Source organism: Vigna umbellata, chromosome 4 (genome assembly GCF_029865625.1).
Source record: "Vigna umbellata cultivar VRB3 chromosome 4, Vumbellata_1.0, whole genome shotgun sequence".
In the NCBI taxonomy this organism is placed as follows: Eukaryota; Viridiplantae; Streptophyta; class Magnoliopsida; order Fabales; family Fabaceae; genus Vigna; species Vigna umbellata.
The window spans coordinates 12,821,964-12,838,320 of record NC_142168.1 but is presented as its reverse complement, the minus strand read 5'-3'; the positions used below and the strand labels follow the sequence as shown (position 1 = coordinate 12,838,320).

The 16,357-nt window shown below is 33.2% G+C and overlaps 2 protein-coding genes and 1 pseudogene across 4 annotated transcripts; 2 read left to right on the top strand and 1 right to left on the bottom strand.

The window, feature by feature from the left end:
- Positions 1-10: 10 nt before the first annotated feature.
- Positions 11-3,489, bottom strand: LOC148199270 (transcription factor bHLH110-like; annotated as a pseudogene).
- A 427-nt stretch (positions 3,490-3,916) lies between these two features.
- MEF22 (mitochondrial editing factor 22) lies at positions 3,917-10,229 on the top strand. 3 transcript variants are annotated; one of them, XM_047319924.2, is made up of 6 exons: positions 3,917-4,344; positions 4,420-4,549; positions 5,578-5,679; positions 6,002-6,173; positions 6,595-6,673; positions 7,534-10,229. In XM_047319924.2, exon 6 carries the CDS (start codon positions 7,825-7,827, stop codon positions 10,006-10,008), a length of 2,184 nt encoding a protein of 727 aa, XP_047175880.1. In that variant the 5' UTR covers positions 3,917-4,344; positions 4,420-4,549; positions 5,578-5,679; positions 6,002-6,173; positions 6,595-6,673; positions 7,534-7,824; the 3' UTR covers positions 10,009-10,229. The 3 variants fall into 3 exon arrangements, with proteins under 3 accessions (XP_047175880.1, XP_087970412.1, XP_047175882.1); XM_088114286.1 differs by having other exon boundaries at positions 6,590-6,673; XM_047319926.2 differs by lacking the exon at positions 6,595-6,673.
- A 1,923-nt stretch (positions 10,230-12,152) lies between these two features.
- LOC124843229 (ras-related protein RABE1c-like) lies at positions 12,153-16,143 on the top strand. The gene is made up of 8 exons (XM_047319922.2): positions 12,153-12,489; positions 13,797-13,869; positions 14,276-14,376; positions 14,693-14,758; positions 15,041-15,138; positions 15,345-15,407; positions 15,492-15,584; positions 15,791-16,143. Exons 1-8 carry the CDS (start codon positions 12,417-12,419, stop codon positions 15,869-15,871), a joined length of 648 nt encoding a protein of 215 aa, XP_047175878.1. The 5' UTR covers positions 12,153-12,416; the 3' UTR covers positions 15,872-16,143.
- Positions 16,144-16,357: the final 214 nt, after the last annotated feature.

The window sequence follows — 16,357 nt, the reverse complement described above, 5'->3', positions numbered from 1 at the left end:
ATCGATGTCCTTAAGACAAGAGTGTGCCCATTTATTACAAACATGCTTTTAAAGGAGCAGTTGTCCCTGTTCATTTTCAGCATCATGCTGTTCACAATTGTGGAATTAGAAATTTCAGGAGTAAATAATATTACTTGAGGCTGAAGACAGATGAATCTGGTCTACCATTTTTACTTTCTCCGTGACTGATACACAGTCCCCTGCTGTTTAGGTCAATCTGTAATTTGTCCCCAAATTCCTGAGGTGACACCTGCAGTTAAGAAACAAAATTATGAGACAAAGAAGAAAATATAATAAACCTCCTTGTTTAATATATGCTGGCATTCACCTGAGTATGATCTTTAATCGTATTAATGTAAGAGAAGCTCAGCATCTGAAACAAAGTCTACAATCCCATTATATAAAAAGGTAAAATTAGATTAATTTCAAAATAAGTAGTTTACAATCTCAGAATAAAAAGGTAAATTACAGTAATCTCAAAATGAATTACTCTCTCACAATGAAAATTTACAAGATGGTCTTTGTCTCTACTATGATACCAGTGGTCTCAATTAAATTTAAAAATTAGAATATATGTCAAGTAAGTATTGGTTGGAACTGAAAATCAAGTGGTAATGTTCCCAGTCACACTGTCAAAATAAAATTTTGGTTGCATATTTATGCCTTTTTCCAGTTTGGTCTTTCAAGTTTACAATGTTCCATTTTAGTTTCTTAAAATGTTTTTTATATTAATATTACCATAGTAATTTTAAGAAGTTAGTGACGTGGCAATTTTAAGACATGTTGAGTTATCTCAAATTAAAACAATAAACACAAAAAATCTAATAGAATGTTTGATTCTGTCTTAAGAGTAATACTTAAAGAAATAAAAATGAAACTTCAAAAATTTAAGATCAAATTGAATGTGTATATACACACACACAAGATATATATATATATATATATATATATATATATATATATATATATATATATATATATATATATATATTTTCTGCCAAGAGATAGGAGAATCAATTATGTACCCAGATTTGTGCTTGAAGAAGCTTTATATAATGAGAAGCCTCATGAAGAACTGAGGCTGTCAGTCTGCATCTGCAGATATGCAGAAAGGGAGGATCATTGTCTCAAAGGTGGTGTTTATTTACTACTAAGAAATGAAGGGTAATTTTTTTGTTCATAAGGGGTTAGCAGTTATCATACCTTTCCAAAAGGTGAAACCAGCTTTTGTAGAGTTGTAACTTTATCACTAAGCTTTGGATTTCTCCTCATTGCCACAACAAACTGAATGCAAAACAAAAGGATAGAAGGTTGAGGCTTACTGCAACACCTTGTAGTGCCTAATTTAATTAACCAGAGGCAAAAAACTGACAACTATTATCATAGTTTCTAATTCTGAGTTCAACTCATTAATGAAGCATGAATCTTTTTCTTACAATTTGATGAAACTAAGTTTCTTTGCACCCTTTTGAGAATAGCATTACTAAACACAAAAGAATAATAGTTTTGCTAATTTTACTCACTTTTGTTACATCTGAATCTTGCTCTGGTTGATGGCATTTCGGTTCCATTATTGTGATTTTGCTTTTGGGATTGCTTCTCATTTTTTTCCACAAGGACATGTTGTCAGTGTACTCAAACGGACGTTTATTTTCACATACCCGAAAACCCACATTGACTTCATATTAAGAGTTCCAAATACTTTTTCATTACAAACAGCAATCGATTTGAGTCAGGGATTTTTAATCAAACTTGGCCCTTACTATGAACTATAATTTCTCAAAAAGAAATCACATGTTGGAAATTTATGTTGTTAAAGTCCATTTTTTCTGAGATGATTCAATTACAAACGGCCAAACATAGACATACTCTTTCATATTGAGAAGAAGGGTCTTTGTCATGCAACAATGAATGATGATAAATGTCTTTGATGCTTGGGATGGCATATAGACTACCTGTCAAAGTATTAGTCTTCAATTATTAGAAATCTTCATGGTTTTCACTAAGATACAAAATAATATTTCAACATTGTCATTGGGACTGGGAAAAGTGATGTTATAATAAGCATAGTAGGTAGAGAAAAAGGAGCTCCTAATATCTCTAGTATTGAAAAGGAAATGCACCAAACCTGGTTGATGATTGTAGTCATAAATCAGAGACTGAGACTGGCTAGGCTGTGTATTGACTCCTTCACCCATTTGGCTGTCATCTTTGAATATTCTAGACTCCATGTTGAAGCCATTGCAAAGGAAGTTACTGAAAAGAAACATGTTATTTGTACAATAACATGAAATAAATGATGCCCTAAAAGAAGCCTTTCAAAAGGGTACATCTGAAAAAACTTTTCCATGAACATTTATATTAGAAAAAATAAAAGTGTATGCATCTGTTCAACTTTAAAAGTTATTTCAAATTAACTTCTTCAAAATTTTATTTTTAATTTACTTATAAGCTAATGTTAATTGATGAAAAGGATGATTTCACTTTTCTCTGTTATGAGCCTTTTAGGAAGAAGTTTACAAAAAAAAAAATATTACATGAGAGCTTTTCAATGAAAAATACAATTCAACTACTAAAAAGTGTATTACATAGAAAGGGTAAGAAGTGAATCAGGATTTGCAATTTTTTTGTATGAAAAATTGTTAGTAGTAAAAGGGGTTTCCAGCACATAAATTTCTAAAACTGAGATTTCTTAATGTTCACATTTTTTTTTCAAAACAAATCCCTTTTACTTATATATCTCAGTGATAAAATTAATTCTGATTACTTTTTTATTTCTTAGTTTGATAATAGTCAAGGATTCTTTGGATGCATTTTATACGATAAAATTGTAAGAAACTTCATGAAAATGTGAGCTATTTCCACCAGTTTTGGCTAAAAATTGCAACTTAGATGAACAGGTCTGGTTTACTTAATTTTCTTGTATTATTATCATATTGTTGGTATTTAGTAAAACCATAAATTGATTATATAAAATAATGGTATTCTTAAGCTTTTATATTAATGATCATGTTGATTTGTCTTCAGTAAACTACTATTAAAGTATGGTTCCAAACATTGTAATAATTTACACATTGAAATTCTGGTAAGCTAAGCCTGGTGAAACTCAAATAAAGAACAAATTTGAATTCTACACCTCCTTGGTTCACTTTGATTGGTTTATGTTTCACATCCACAATAAGAACTTCAATAAGAAGCAAACTGCACAAGATATATAGTGTTTGGATTACATGAATTCACTTACGTTAGGTCGTTCATTTGCATGGAGCCCTCTAAAAACTCTAACTGAACTTCATCGTTTCCTGAATTACCAAAAAATATTCAGAAATGTCAATGGAATAAGTTTAGATGTTCAAAACTTTTTCAATTAATAGCATTGTGTTATTATTAATTACCAATACCATTGGAGTGAAGCCTAGAAGAAACTGATGATAGAAGAGCATTTCTCATATTTTCAAGGTCAGTGGAATAAGAACTGGCCTCTGACATGTTTGGAACCTGCAGATCAATCAAGAAGGAAAGTTTGAAGTTCAATCAAATGACTATGTTGAGAAGAGATAATGCTGCCTTGACATGAGAAATAGTTTGTGTCACCAAGTGTTCACTGCATAATGAGTTTAATTGCTGAAAGTGATCTTGCTGATTATGTTACAGATTTGTTTTCTAATCACAAAGGAGGATTCAAATTTGAAACAATTTGAAGCCAAGAAAGTTACACATACATGCACTCAAACTTCCTTCCATGCAGATGAAGAGAAAAAGGTCTTTTAATAGGTATATATACCAGCATTTGGAATTCTCATGCAATAAAGTTGGTAGTTATTAATTCACAAAACTGCATAAAGTAGCAAAGTTCATATATGAAACACTCATGTTGACATCTTGTAACAGTTTCCAAGTAAAATATGAAGAATACAATCATCCAACAGCCAAACCCTTATGAAAAATGCTGCAGAAATTGATACATGAAATACAGTATTATACTTAAAAAAACTAAACTGATTTGTACTAAAAACTAATTAAGTTAATTTATAGTTTAGGTTAAAAAAACTGAACCTTAATTATTTTAGTACAGTTAACTATAGTTAACTATGTGAACTATGTGAACTATGTGCCTTTCTCCATAGAACTTTTTTTTCTATCACCACCGTCACAGATTTTCTATCGCGCTGCCCTCTTCCTCTCCGCCGCCACCCATCCCTCCTCCCATCTCCCTTTATTAGTTCAGGTCCGCTGTCCTCTTCGTCCCTACCGCCACCCATCCCTCCTTCCATCTCCCTCGATTAGTCCTCTGGGGCTTCCTCTTCAGCTCCCTTTTCGTTCCAGCGTCGATGGCTTCTCCAGGTCTTTCACTCTCTCCTGTTATTAACAAATTTATAACTTTTATGCTTATTGATTTCTTTCTTCTTGTGGGAGTAGCGATCTCCCTTTTTCAGATTCAAGGTGGGTGTTCCCTTCAAGCGTTCCTTCCGCTGCTCGACAAGCCTTCAAGCTTGCTAGCACTTTTGATATCTTTTTCTCGTAGGAGTTGACTCATCATTTGCATTGGGTTAGGTTTTCTCAAACTTATGATCTCTACATGTTTGTTGATATGCCCACGAGAGAGTGATCTCGTCTGCTTATGGATTTTTCTGTTTTAGGTTTTATTTATATGTTTGCCTTGGTGATATTGCCCTGATTTAAAATATAGTTTCTCATCATTTATATTTGACAGAAACACTAATAATAAGTTTGATGTCTTCTACTACTGTACTAATTTAACATTAGGCACACACAATTATTGTACTACAATGCTACTGTTCACCATTGCATATTGTAATAACTAAACTTGATTAAGAAACGTATTTACTTATGTTCACCCTCTGTATAAACAAATAGATGTATAAAATATACAAGATCGAACTGGCTTCTGGGGCCACTTTCAACAAGCCTTTAAAAGTCCAAATCATTCATAAATACTCTTTTTTCAGTCTAACAAGTTAGGCTTATGGCTGTTTTGACAAGATCACATAAAAAGAAAGATTAAGCTTCAGGGATTGCCTCTGACAGAAGAAAACGTAATGCTTTTAATAATTACTACTTATGATTACATATATTATCTTTTCCTCTGGCCTTTGTGCTTTCGACTACAGACTATGTTTTGACATTGAGCTAGTGAAACTGTATACAGTTAAAAGGGTAACACTCAATAAGTCTGATTCATTCCTACATAGTTAATAAGGGTGAGAAAAGGAAGATGAGGAAGCTCTTTCGTTTGTGTCTTGACTATTTTTCCCATTTTGATTGATTGATGTTTGTATGAACACATTTGAGCGTGAGTGCTTCTTTGTTGGATGCATGCCACTAAATAACCAAGCCATTTCGGAATTAACCTTACCAACTCAACAACGCGATTTCTTTTATCATGACCATATATACTCACAATGTCATTATAATGTTAGCTGTTTTCTCGTTAAGACTTTCACATTACCACCATAGTTGCTAATCAATATTATTTCTACTGAAAATTTTTAATTATCTTTATTTTTTTTTTCATTGTGATTTTGTGGAGTCACTGAATACTGTGTGTTTGTGTAGTTCATGAGCATGAGGGAGAGTGGGAGGCTTGTCATTGCGGATTTGGCTTTCTAAGATGTCAAGGTTGAAGGTTGTGGATCTTAAGGTGAATTGTTTCTTAAGGTGAGCTTTATTTTGTCATTTTCATTTGCTAATCATCTTTTCAGGGTGACGGATCTTGTGGTTTCTTTTTTAATTCTGTATCTGCACTATGCATCACCTTATTCCCTTTTGTTTTTTTATCCCGACCATATCTATTTTCATGGTTTCAATCTTAAATCTATTCAATATCACTGAAATGATAAAAAGGAAAGAAAATTACTTTGAACTAATGTTTTCTGTTGCGTCAGAACCTGATGATGGTACTGCACATATTCTCACTTGCTTTACCAGTTTAACTGTTCATGGAAATTTTGCTTTAAAAACAAGTTATATGTTGTTGCAGCAAGCTTATCAATGTGGCAGTTCCAAGGACCATTGATGAACGAGCAATCAATACAAAAAGAATACTCAATCCATGGGAAAGGAATGAAAATCACACACTTTGCCTCAACTCTGCTAAAGCAATTGAATGTACAGTGGTTAACATTGGCACTCAAGACTTCATTGAAGGAAGAGTATGTTTGTATTCCTTTTAGGTTTCACCCTTAAAAGCATAATTATTGTGGCTGTGTACAATGCAGAAACACAAAATTTAAGTTCAGATTTTATTAACAAATGAATTTGAAATAGGATTTTTTTATTTTGGAACCAGTTTCTTCCTTCGGAAAGTTATAAAAATATTGGCGAAATCTTATCAGAATTATTAGATTTTCTTGAATCAAAGAGCTTAGAAATTCTTTTAAGAGACCCTGTAACAGCAAACTGCATTATAGTTAACTGAACTGCACTATAATTAACTGAAAAATGGTTCACTGAACTGCACTACACTATAACTGAACTAAAAAACAATTCAGTTCAGTTACTCTGAACTATTTTCTGGTTCAGTTCAGTTTTCCTGAACTGTTTTATAGTTAACTATCAATTTTTATAGTACAGGACAATATAGTGCACTTTGCCCACCCCTACTGAAAAGCTGAACTGAAGAGGATGCTTAAAGAATTGAAGCACTTAAGAGGTAATTAGTCTTAAAAAAATTTGGACTTGAAGATGATGATGATGATGAGAGAAGGTAGAAAATTAATGGAACTGAAAGAAATTTGGTTTTTGGAGTGAAGTAAAGGAATGTATTTATTTAGGAAAGCATGGTTTTATTGAATGAAAAGAATAGAGAAGGTCCATGCCAGGTTAAGAATTGGTGAAAGTAAGTGCTATATAGGTTTTTCCATGAATCATTTTAAAGACAAAAAGATAAGAAGGAAACATAAATTTAACTTCTTTTATAAAATTAAAACTAGTTTTTGTATAAACTAAGTTAGGTTATACAAAAGTTAAATTTTTTCAAAGTGAATTTATAAAAAAGTTCATCTAAATACCTCAAAACATATATTAATTATAACTTTTGGAGTAAGAATAGGAAAGTAATTAAATGCAAACAGCTTGCTTAATACATTAAAAGTAGGTTTTGACTAATTAAAAAAAATATGAAAACTAAGTTAAAATTAATTTATATCTAAGTTTAAATTAACAAACTAAAAAAGTTGTATAAAAGAAGTTTTATAAATTAATTGACAAATTAAAATTTGATCATGAAATAAATTGTTTGTTTTCTTTATAAATTATTTATACCTTATATATGTGTCTCATTATCAAGTGTTTTATATTTTTTATTGTAGTCATTCGTATTTAATTAAAGGGTACCAAAAAATAATAGGGCACCTTCCACAAAGTATCATTTCACTACAAAAAGTTCCCTTCCGTTTAGCATATCTGTGTGTGTTTACATGAGACTTCCATTAAAATCTTTATGCGTATGAGTGTTTGAAAATTTGTGGTATGTATAAATCATTTATTAGTGTTTACTTTTTTTATATGCAGACACAGAGACAACCAATACATAGCCTACGTGTTCGACTAAATGCTTCAACAATTTCTGTTGTCACTTATCTCCACTGTTAACGTAGCCTAGGTGTTTGATTAAATGCTTCTGTTCTGTGTGCTCCAATTTAGGCTGGACAGAGAAATCAGGACTAAATCGAGCTTCAATAGGCTGGAAGCTTGAAATGAGAAACTGAATTGGTTAGATCATCATTTGTCTGATTGAAGTGCATCTGTTGATATGAGTTTAGAATTTGCAAACATACATTGAAAGATGATGGATGCAGTACTATGGCTTGGAATTTCTTTAGCTTATCTCCCCTTACTACAAAATACCGAAAGGTTACAACTTCTGAAATACCCACATGCTTGGTGCTCAAGGGTGTCAAATATATTTGTTCTTCATCAGCTATTTATCTTGAACATTTTATTAACCGTGATCGTAGTGTCAATTCAGACTCTTTTTATGCCTCTCTTATTGATAATTCTACGCACAAGAGACACCTTGATCAGATACATAGCCGGTTACTTGTCTCGGGGCTGCAACATAATGGGTTTCTCATGACAAAACTGGTTAATGGGAGCTCGAATCTTGCGCAGATTTGTTATGCTCGCAAGCTGTTTGATGGATTTTGCTTCCCTGACGTTTTTATGTGGAATGCTATCATTAGGAGTTATTCGAGGAACAATATGTTCAGGGACACCATTGATATGTACAGGTGGATGAGATTGACTGGAGTCCATCCAGATGGATTCACTTTTCCTTATGTACTTAAAGCTTGTACTGAGTTATTGGATTTTGGTTTGAGTTGCCTAATTCATGGACAGATAATCAGATATGGATTTGGGTCGGATGTGTTTGTGCAGAATGGCCTTGTGGCACTGTATGCTAAATGTGGTCGTGTTAGTGTGGCAAAAGTGGTGTTTGATGGGTTATACCATAGAACGATTGTTTCATGGACTTCCATCATTTCTGGATATGCGCAGAACGGGGAATCTATGGAAGCATTGCGAATGTTCAGTCAGATGAGAAATGCTGATGTGAAACCAGATTGGATTGCTCTGGTAAGCATTCTGAGGGCTTATACCGATGTAGATGATTTGGAGCAAGGGAGATCTCTTCATGGTTGTATCATCAAGATAGGTCTTGAAGACGAGCCTGATTTGCTTATCTCGCTTACTGCTTTATATGCTAAATGTGGGATGGTGATGGTTGCAAGATCTTTCTTTGATCAAATGAAGACACCAAATTTGATTATGTGGAACGCAATGATATCTGGCTATGCAAAGAATGGCCATGCTGAGGAAGCGGTGCACCTATTTCGTGACATGATCTCAAGAAATATTAAACCAGATTCTGTCACTGTGAGATCTGCAGTTTTAGCTAGTGCACATCTTGGTTCCCTCAAATTAGCACAATGGATGGATGATTATGTGAGCAACAGTAACTTTGGAAGTTGCATTTTTGTTAATACCGCCCTCATTGATATGTATGCAAAATGTGGAAGTGTAGAATCTGCTCGCATGGTATTTGATCGTAACTCAGATAAGGATGTTGTTATGTGGAGTGCCATGATTATGGGATATGGCTTGCATGGTCAAGGATGGGAAGCCATTAATCTTTACACTACAATGAAGCAAGCGAGTGTATTCCCAAATGATGTTACCTTTGTTGGGCTTCTCAATGCTTGCAATCATTCTGGCCTCCTAAAAGAGGGGTGGAAGCTATTCCATTCCATGAAAGACTTTGAGATTGAGCCTCGCAATGAGCATTATTCTTGTGTTGTTGATCTCTTGGGACGAGCAGGTTATCTGGGTCAGGCTTGTGCATTTATAATGAAAATGCCCATTGAACCTGGCGTAAGTGTATGGGGAGCACTTCTGAGTGCATGCAAGATCCATCGTTGTGTAACATTGGGAGAATATGCTGCAAAGAAGCTATTCTCATTGGATCCATATAATACAGGGCATTATGTACAACTCTCTAATCTATATGCTTCCTCCCGCTTATGGGATCGTGTTGCACATATTCGAGTTCTAATGAAGGAGAGAGGACTGAATAAGGACCTTGGCTATAGTGTAATTGAAATAAATGGGAAGCTGCAGGCATTTCATGTGGGTGACATGTCACACCCAATGGCTAATGAAATATTCAATGAGCTTCAGATATTAGAACGAAGGTTGAAGGAGATGGGGTTTGTTCCACATACAGAATCGGTTTTGCATGATCTGAATTACGAAGAGAAGGAAGAGAATCTTAGTTTTCATAGTGAGAGGATAGCCGTTGCTTATGGGCTTATTAGTACTGCTCCTGGAACTACACTTCGAATAACAAAGAATCTTCGAGCATGTGTGAACTGTCACTCTGCAATAAAGCTTATATCAAAGCTTGTTGAAAGGGAAATAATTGTGAGGGATGCAAATCGGTTTCATCATTTTAAGGATGGTTTGTGTTCATGCCGCGACTATTGGTAAGAAGAATGGCTCAACCTCAAACTAGAATCCGAGTTAGCTGGCAGTTCACCATAGAAGTTTTGTTCTTGCTAGTTTTATCACATACCAACTGATTTTGGAATCTTGTGAGTACCTTTTCCTAAATATCATCACAGACAACATTAACATTTTGATAATCAATTGCTGCTTTAGAATGTAGTTGTCTCTGCTCATATATATCTACAAGAGCTGATACTTCCTTACATTTTTGTCGTTGAGACTGAAGGGCACGTTCACTTCAGCATTTTCAAAGGAATACGTTCGTTTTCAATTTTCTAGATTAGAACCAAAAGTGAAAACAAATAAAAAAGACAGTTCTATTGTTCCCTTTTCAAAATTTTTGAAACGGGAAAACATGAAAACATGGTGGAATGGAAGGCCTGTAATTAGTCCCAACAACCCAACTTCTTGCTCCAGATATGTGCACCTTGGGATTTAACTCCTCTCTAGTGTTCAATGGGGTTGCCATCAGTAAATAATTTAAGTCTTTCTGATATTAGTACAAATATATAATAAATCACGAGTGTGTAAAAATATAAACCAATAATCTTTTCAAATATTTACCAATAATCATTTCACCAAAGAATTGAAATATGTATAGTGATGATGCTCTTGCACTCAGTTCAGTCTGTTTCCTGTATTAAAGTGATACCGAGTCTGGTTTTCTGAGGTATTTTTTGCTTCCCTTATTTTCTGTAAAATATTTTAAAAGTAAATGTAACTTGGGGGGTGTAAATTGATTTTTCACAATAATCTGAGTTTGAATCATCAAATCCGAATTCCATAAATGAAATAGGGTACCATTTTGCCATGTGTAAATGTTCTAAACCTAGTCTGATTTAAACTCATGTACAACATCATAAAACTGAACCTAACTATTCTTTCATTTGCATTTTTAAAGTGCTGTTCAACTAAAAGTTTTCGAAGTCTTAGAATATGATTCTTGTCGTGTATGAATGTGATATCATCTCTTCAACTTGTTACTCCTTCATTGTTGCAAATATCAATGAAGGAATGCTCATCATTCTTTTGATTAATTTGATGCCACAAGACATGGAAACTTGTTTTATGGCATAGTTTTTTCTATGGCACGTTTATTTATGTTTCAAATTACAGAAAAATACTAACAACATATTCTTTTAAACACTTTGTCTGCATAAAAAAAAGTTAAAGGAAGATGACAACTTTCAAATAAGCACAAGTACTGTGTTTCTTTGGACCAAAAAACATGTTTATTAGAAAGTATCTAAACATCAATGTAATTGTTGAAACACTTTCGTTGTGTGAACATATTTTCCAATTTACTTTTCCGAACCTTAAAATTATATTTTGGAATATATAAATAATGAAAAAATATATTCTGAAAGTTACTTTTCATGATGTAATTTTATCATTCTAAAAATTAAACAGCAGAAAAAACTACATTTTCAGAAATAATTTTAAAAGGAATATTTTTGACAAAATGAAAAGCAGACAACGTCTTGTGAGAAAACAACTCCGTGATTGATTCTTATCTTTGTTGCAATTATTGGGCTTTATTGAATTTTAGAAGTGTACTTCAATTCTCTTTATTTATTATTCTCAATGAACAAACAAGATGCAAGAGAAAAACTTATTAAATTACTATTTAATGGGAATTCTAATAACTCATTAACATGTTTTATGTAAAAAAGAAGAAACACTTTCTCTGATCATTTTTTTTTCTAGAAAGAAGAACTCTCATCTAAAATTGACTTTTGAAAAATATTGTTTGATTTATATTTTCACATTTTTATATTATGTTTACTTTGTCATGTTTAGATTAATTAGTCTTTTTCATCACATAATCAATCAATCCACGTCACTATCCATGACAATTATTATTTTACCATTTGCCAAATTATTTTCCTAATCTAATCTAATTAGTAACAACAAGCTTGGTCACCATTGGCAATTGGAATCAACATTATCAGTTGTTAATGATGGTTGACAAGTTCAATTATTAGCACTGCTAATTATCCAAATATTTTCAAAAATTATTATTATTTCCATCTGTGTGTTTAGCTTGGACACAGGTTCATTAAAAACTTAAATTACAAAATACAAATACAAATAATTATTTTTTTTTAAGGTTAACGGAAACTGTGACAGTGTAGAGAGAGAGAGGGCCACGCAGCATACGCGGAGAGAAAGAAACAAAGAAAAGAAACCCAAAACTCTCTCAAAACCAAAACCAAAACCAAAAGCAGAACAACACAACACAACCAAACCCATTTGGATCCTCTCTTCGATCTCGCATACCCTTTTCGTTTTCTCGACAGTTATCTCCACAAAGAGAAAGAGAGTGAGAGAAAGAGAGGATCTTTTTGAGTGAATTTGCGTGTGTTGTTGTTGTTATCGTGTGGTCACCGATGGCAGCACCACCTGCGAGGGCACGTGCCGATTACGATTACCTCATCAAGCTTCTTCTTATTGGCGACAGCGGTTAGTTATATCGTGCCTTCCCTTTCTCTCTCTGTCTCTGTAAAATTAAGAAAACAACAAAATGGGTTTATATCAGATTTCAGATCTTAGTGTTTTTTTTTTTCCTTTTTTTTTGTGGGGTTTGGGTGTTTTGTTTCTAGAGCCAAAGGGTTGGTGGTGGGTTGTTTTGGAGATGCTTCATTGCTGGTTTTGAATTATGATTGTGTTTTTACTTGGATTGAAAGCTGTTGTATGGTTAAGCTTCTTGTTTGTTTATTTCGGAATTTGGTTGTTAAATGTGATGTGGGCTTATGTTGTTGAGAGCTTGAAGCATCATTTCTTTTGACACGTGATTGCTATATTTGACAATATCTAAGAAAAAGCGATGGCACTTGATGATATAGGCAGTGAAGTTTTGCAAGTGTGTACGGAGTAAAGTTATAGCTTGATATGCATATTAAACACTTATGAGAACAGTTAAAATGAAGTAAGTTTTTCCCTAAGTTAAAAATAACTTAAGGTAAGTTAAAATCAGTTTCTGTAGAAGTTAAATGAGTTTTCAGTGCATTAGTTGATTTTAATTTCTGGAATTTTATTTTGTTTTTTTCTTCTACATGTGCTCATGGAGGAGTATATCTAACAGGTCCAAAGTTGTCCAATGAGATAGTCCTAAATAATGTTTAAAGACGACACACTTCTATATTAGTTTGGTTTTATGCCAGGAAACTCAATCGCAGAGGTTATATGCCTGTTGTTGGATTTAATTTAATTATACATAATGAAACAAGAAGGCCTGCATCATTGATATAGAAAAACTGCCGTTGTTTTAGGGTGGTCTGAGAAACTTTGTGGAAGATTATGGAGAAAGAAGGGGTTCCAATAATATATGTTTTATTTATAAATGATATGCTTGATGTGGTAATGGGTAGCATGCAGACTATAGTATGGCTGACGAATGATTTTTATAATAATAGGTTTACAGTTTAAATCTAAAAATTCTTGAAATCTGGTCGGTGGTAGTTATTTTGGAATGTTAAAATTTTTAATTTTTTTAGTATTTTAAAAAGTGAAAGTGTACGAAAGCAGATTGATCAGTGTGCAAAGTGCAACATCCCACAAGTGAAGGTCCATTCAATATTATAGTCTCTCCAAAATATAAAATATATTTGAACAATGAACTCGAAATATACAAATATGCATATTGAAGTTTGTTTTTATGTATTTATGCATTTGATTGTGTGCATATAGATCTGGTGTCTTGTTTGTCTTTTTTGTATTTCACTCGAACATTTTATCTTCTTTTGATAGCTATCTTGTAACAATTGCAGGTGTGGGGAAAAGTTGTCTGCTTTTGCGTTTTTCTGATGGTTCCTTCACGACCAGCTTTATCACCACCATTGGGTTAGTATCTGCTGGTTTATTCTTATTCTTGTGAAAATGCTGTAGGATCTGCTGGTTACTGTCATGTGTTATCTGAGAGTCTTGTATCAATGTTCCAATCGGCAGTGACAATATTTTAGTCCAAGTAATTAATAAAGCTGCCTACAATATTGTCCTATTTGACTATATTGTCTTCCAATTAATTAATAAGACTTCCTGGAATATTTGTCCCAATTCACTTATAATGAAACGTCTAGACTTCATGCTGCATGTCATACTTATCGAACATCATACTTATTAGTACACCATTCTCTAATGTCAGGGGTATCAATTTAGTCTAGCTTATTATCTGCGAACTCTCTATTTCACGGAAGCTAATATATTTTTTTGTTGATGGATAAAACCATGTTATGTACGAATTTGGCAGCATTGATTTTAAGATAAGAACCATTGAACTTGATGGCAAACGCATTAAGTTACAAATCTGGGATACAGCTGGTCAGGAAAGATTTCGAACTATTACCACAGGTATTTGTTTTGACTTTTGCAACCTGGCTAATTGAATATGTTTGAAGCTTAAACACATTTCAATTTCAGTTTATATAAAGGAGGCATAGAAGTTTAGTGGCATTTCGTAACCTATAAAGTTAAAGTCAACGTGACCTTCCTTTGTGCATAAATAGAAGGCAGAGTACTTTAGTTTAATAGCCTGGTTGACTTATTTGCCTAATAAATTTGATCAGAATTTACTGTCATTTGAGTTTGGATGAATGTCCTATTTTAATTTCATCCTTCATATTTTTTATGAAAGAAAAATTTCATACAATGCTACTTGATTTTGCAGCTTATTACCGTGGAGCCATGGGCATTTTGCTCGTTTATGATGTCACTGATGAGGCATCTTTCAACAGTAATATCCTTCACATTCAAATTCTTCTGATATTTTTGTGTACTTATTTATGGACCAGTATACGAATGAGAATATTTCACATATACTACTTTTAAGCTGCAGCTGACCCTTCAAAATGTGTTTTCTTCTCTCCCCTCTTCCCCCATTCTCTTGTTCACTTGGACTGTCTTTCTCATTGTTTAGGTTGAATTATGAGGACAAATTATTCTTTTTCATGGTTAAGTTTCTTTTTCCATTTTTCATTCCTTTCATTTTTAATATATCTTTCTTCTATCTGTTAAGATATTAGGAATTGGATTCGCAACATTGAACAACATGCTTCTGACAATGTAAACAAGATACTTGTGGGCAACAAGGCTGATATGGATGAAAGTAAAAGGGTGTGTACCTCGGAGGCTCCTTTTCTATCTACTTCTAATCTAACAACTTGATTGGCTGGAGCAGATGATATATGATTGGCTCTGCTCAAGCCAAATTTGTTCCCTGCTATAGTGCTATGACATTGAACATTCTATGTGTTTATCTCTTTAATTTAATGTTGTCTATATTCCATGTATTCCAACAAATGGTCTTTTTTCTCCTCTAGGCCGTGCCTACCTCCAAAGGTCAAGCTCTTGCTGATGAGTATGGTATCAAGTTTTTTGAAACCGTGAGTTGAGCTTGTTTGATAATAACATTTTCACGTAATAAAATATTTGACTTCATTATATTTATATTGGGAGATCTCTTGCAGAGTGCAAAGACAAACATGAATGTGGAAGAGGTTTTCTTTTCAATAGCAAGAGATATTAAGCAAAGGCTTGCCGACACAGATTCTAAGTCCGAGGTATTTTACATTTTTGTCTTTCATTTTAACACAATTTTTATTCTTTTCTGAAAGACAGATTTCCATCATCAAATTCTTGTTTTTCTAAACTCATCTCACCATTGAAATATCTAGGGGAGTTTGAATTCTAACTTTTGAATAAAGTGCATGGAATTGTTGTTTCTTTCTTAATCCTGAATGATGATAGTATCTTGTTTGTGGTTCAGCCTCAGACTATCAAGATTAACCAACCAGAGGCTGCCGGCGGGGGTCTAGCTGCTCAAAAATCTGCTTGCTGTGGTTCATGAAAAAAATTGAATCTTGGGTTAGAGGGTGCAGATTCAATCAACATTTGCCCTTATATGGGTGCTATAGTTATTCTGGTGAGTTTAGAAGTGGGAGCATGTATTTGTCCTTGTATTTCCCAACTGCAAAGATTGTGTTTTGAAGTTAGTGTTTTAAAGTTTCAGTTACTTAGTTGTTGGATTTGTTGTGATTAGTTCATTTACTCGACTCTCTTTCATTTGTACTCTTAAAGAAATTATCCTTCGATTGGATTGAGATTGATTATTAGAAATAATTCTATCTGTTGCAAATAATGTTCCAAACAGTCATGCTTGTCTTAGTGAATGTTTGGATCACTGGTGCAAGGCTTTCAAAAGTATCTTTAGAATAAAAGATACAATGAAGAAATTAGGAAATTTGAGGTGATTATTATTATTTTTAAATAATTGACAGAAAATAAGTTTGGATAATTCAAATAAACCCACTAGTAATTGTAATTTTTTTTATAC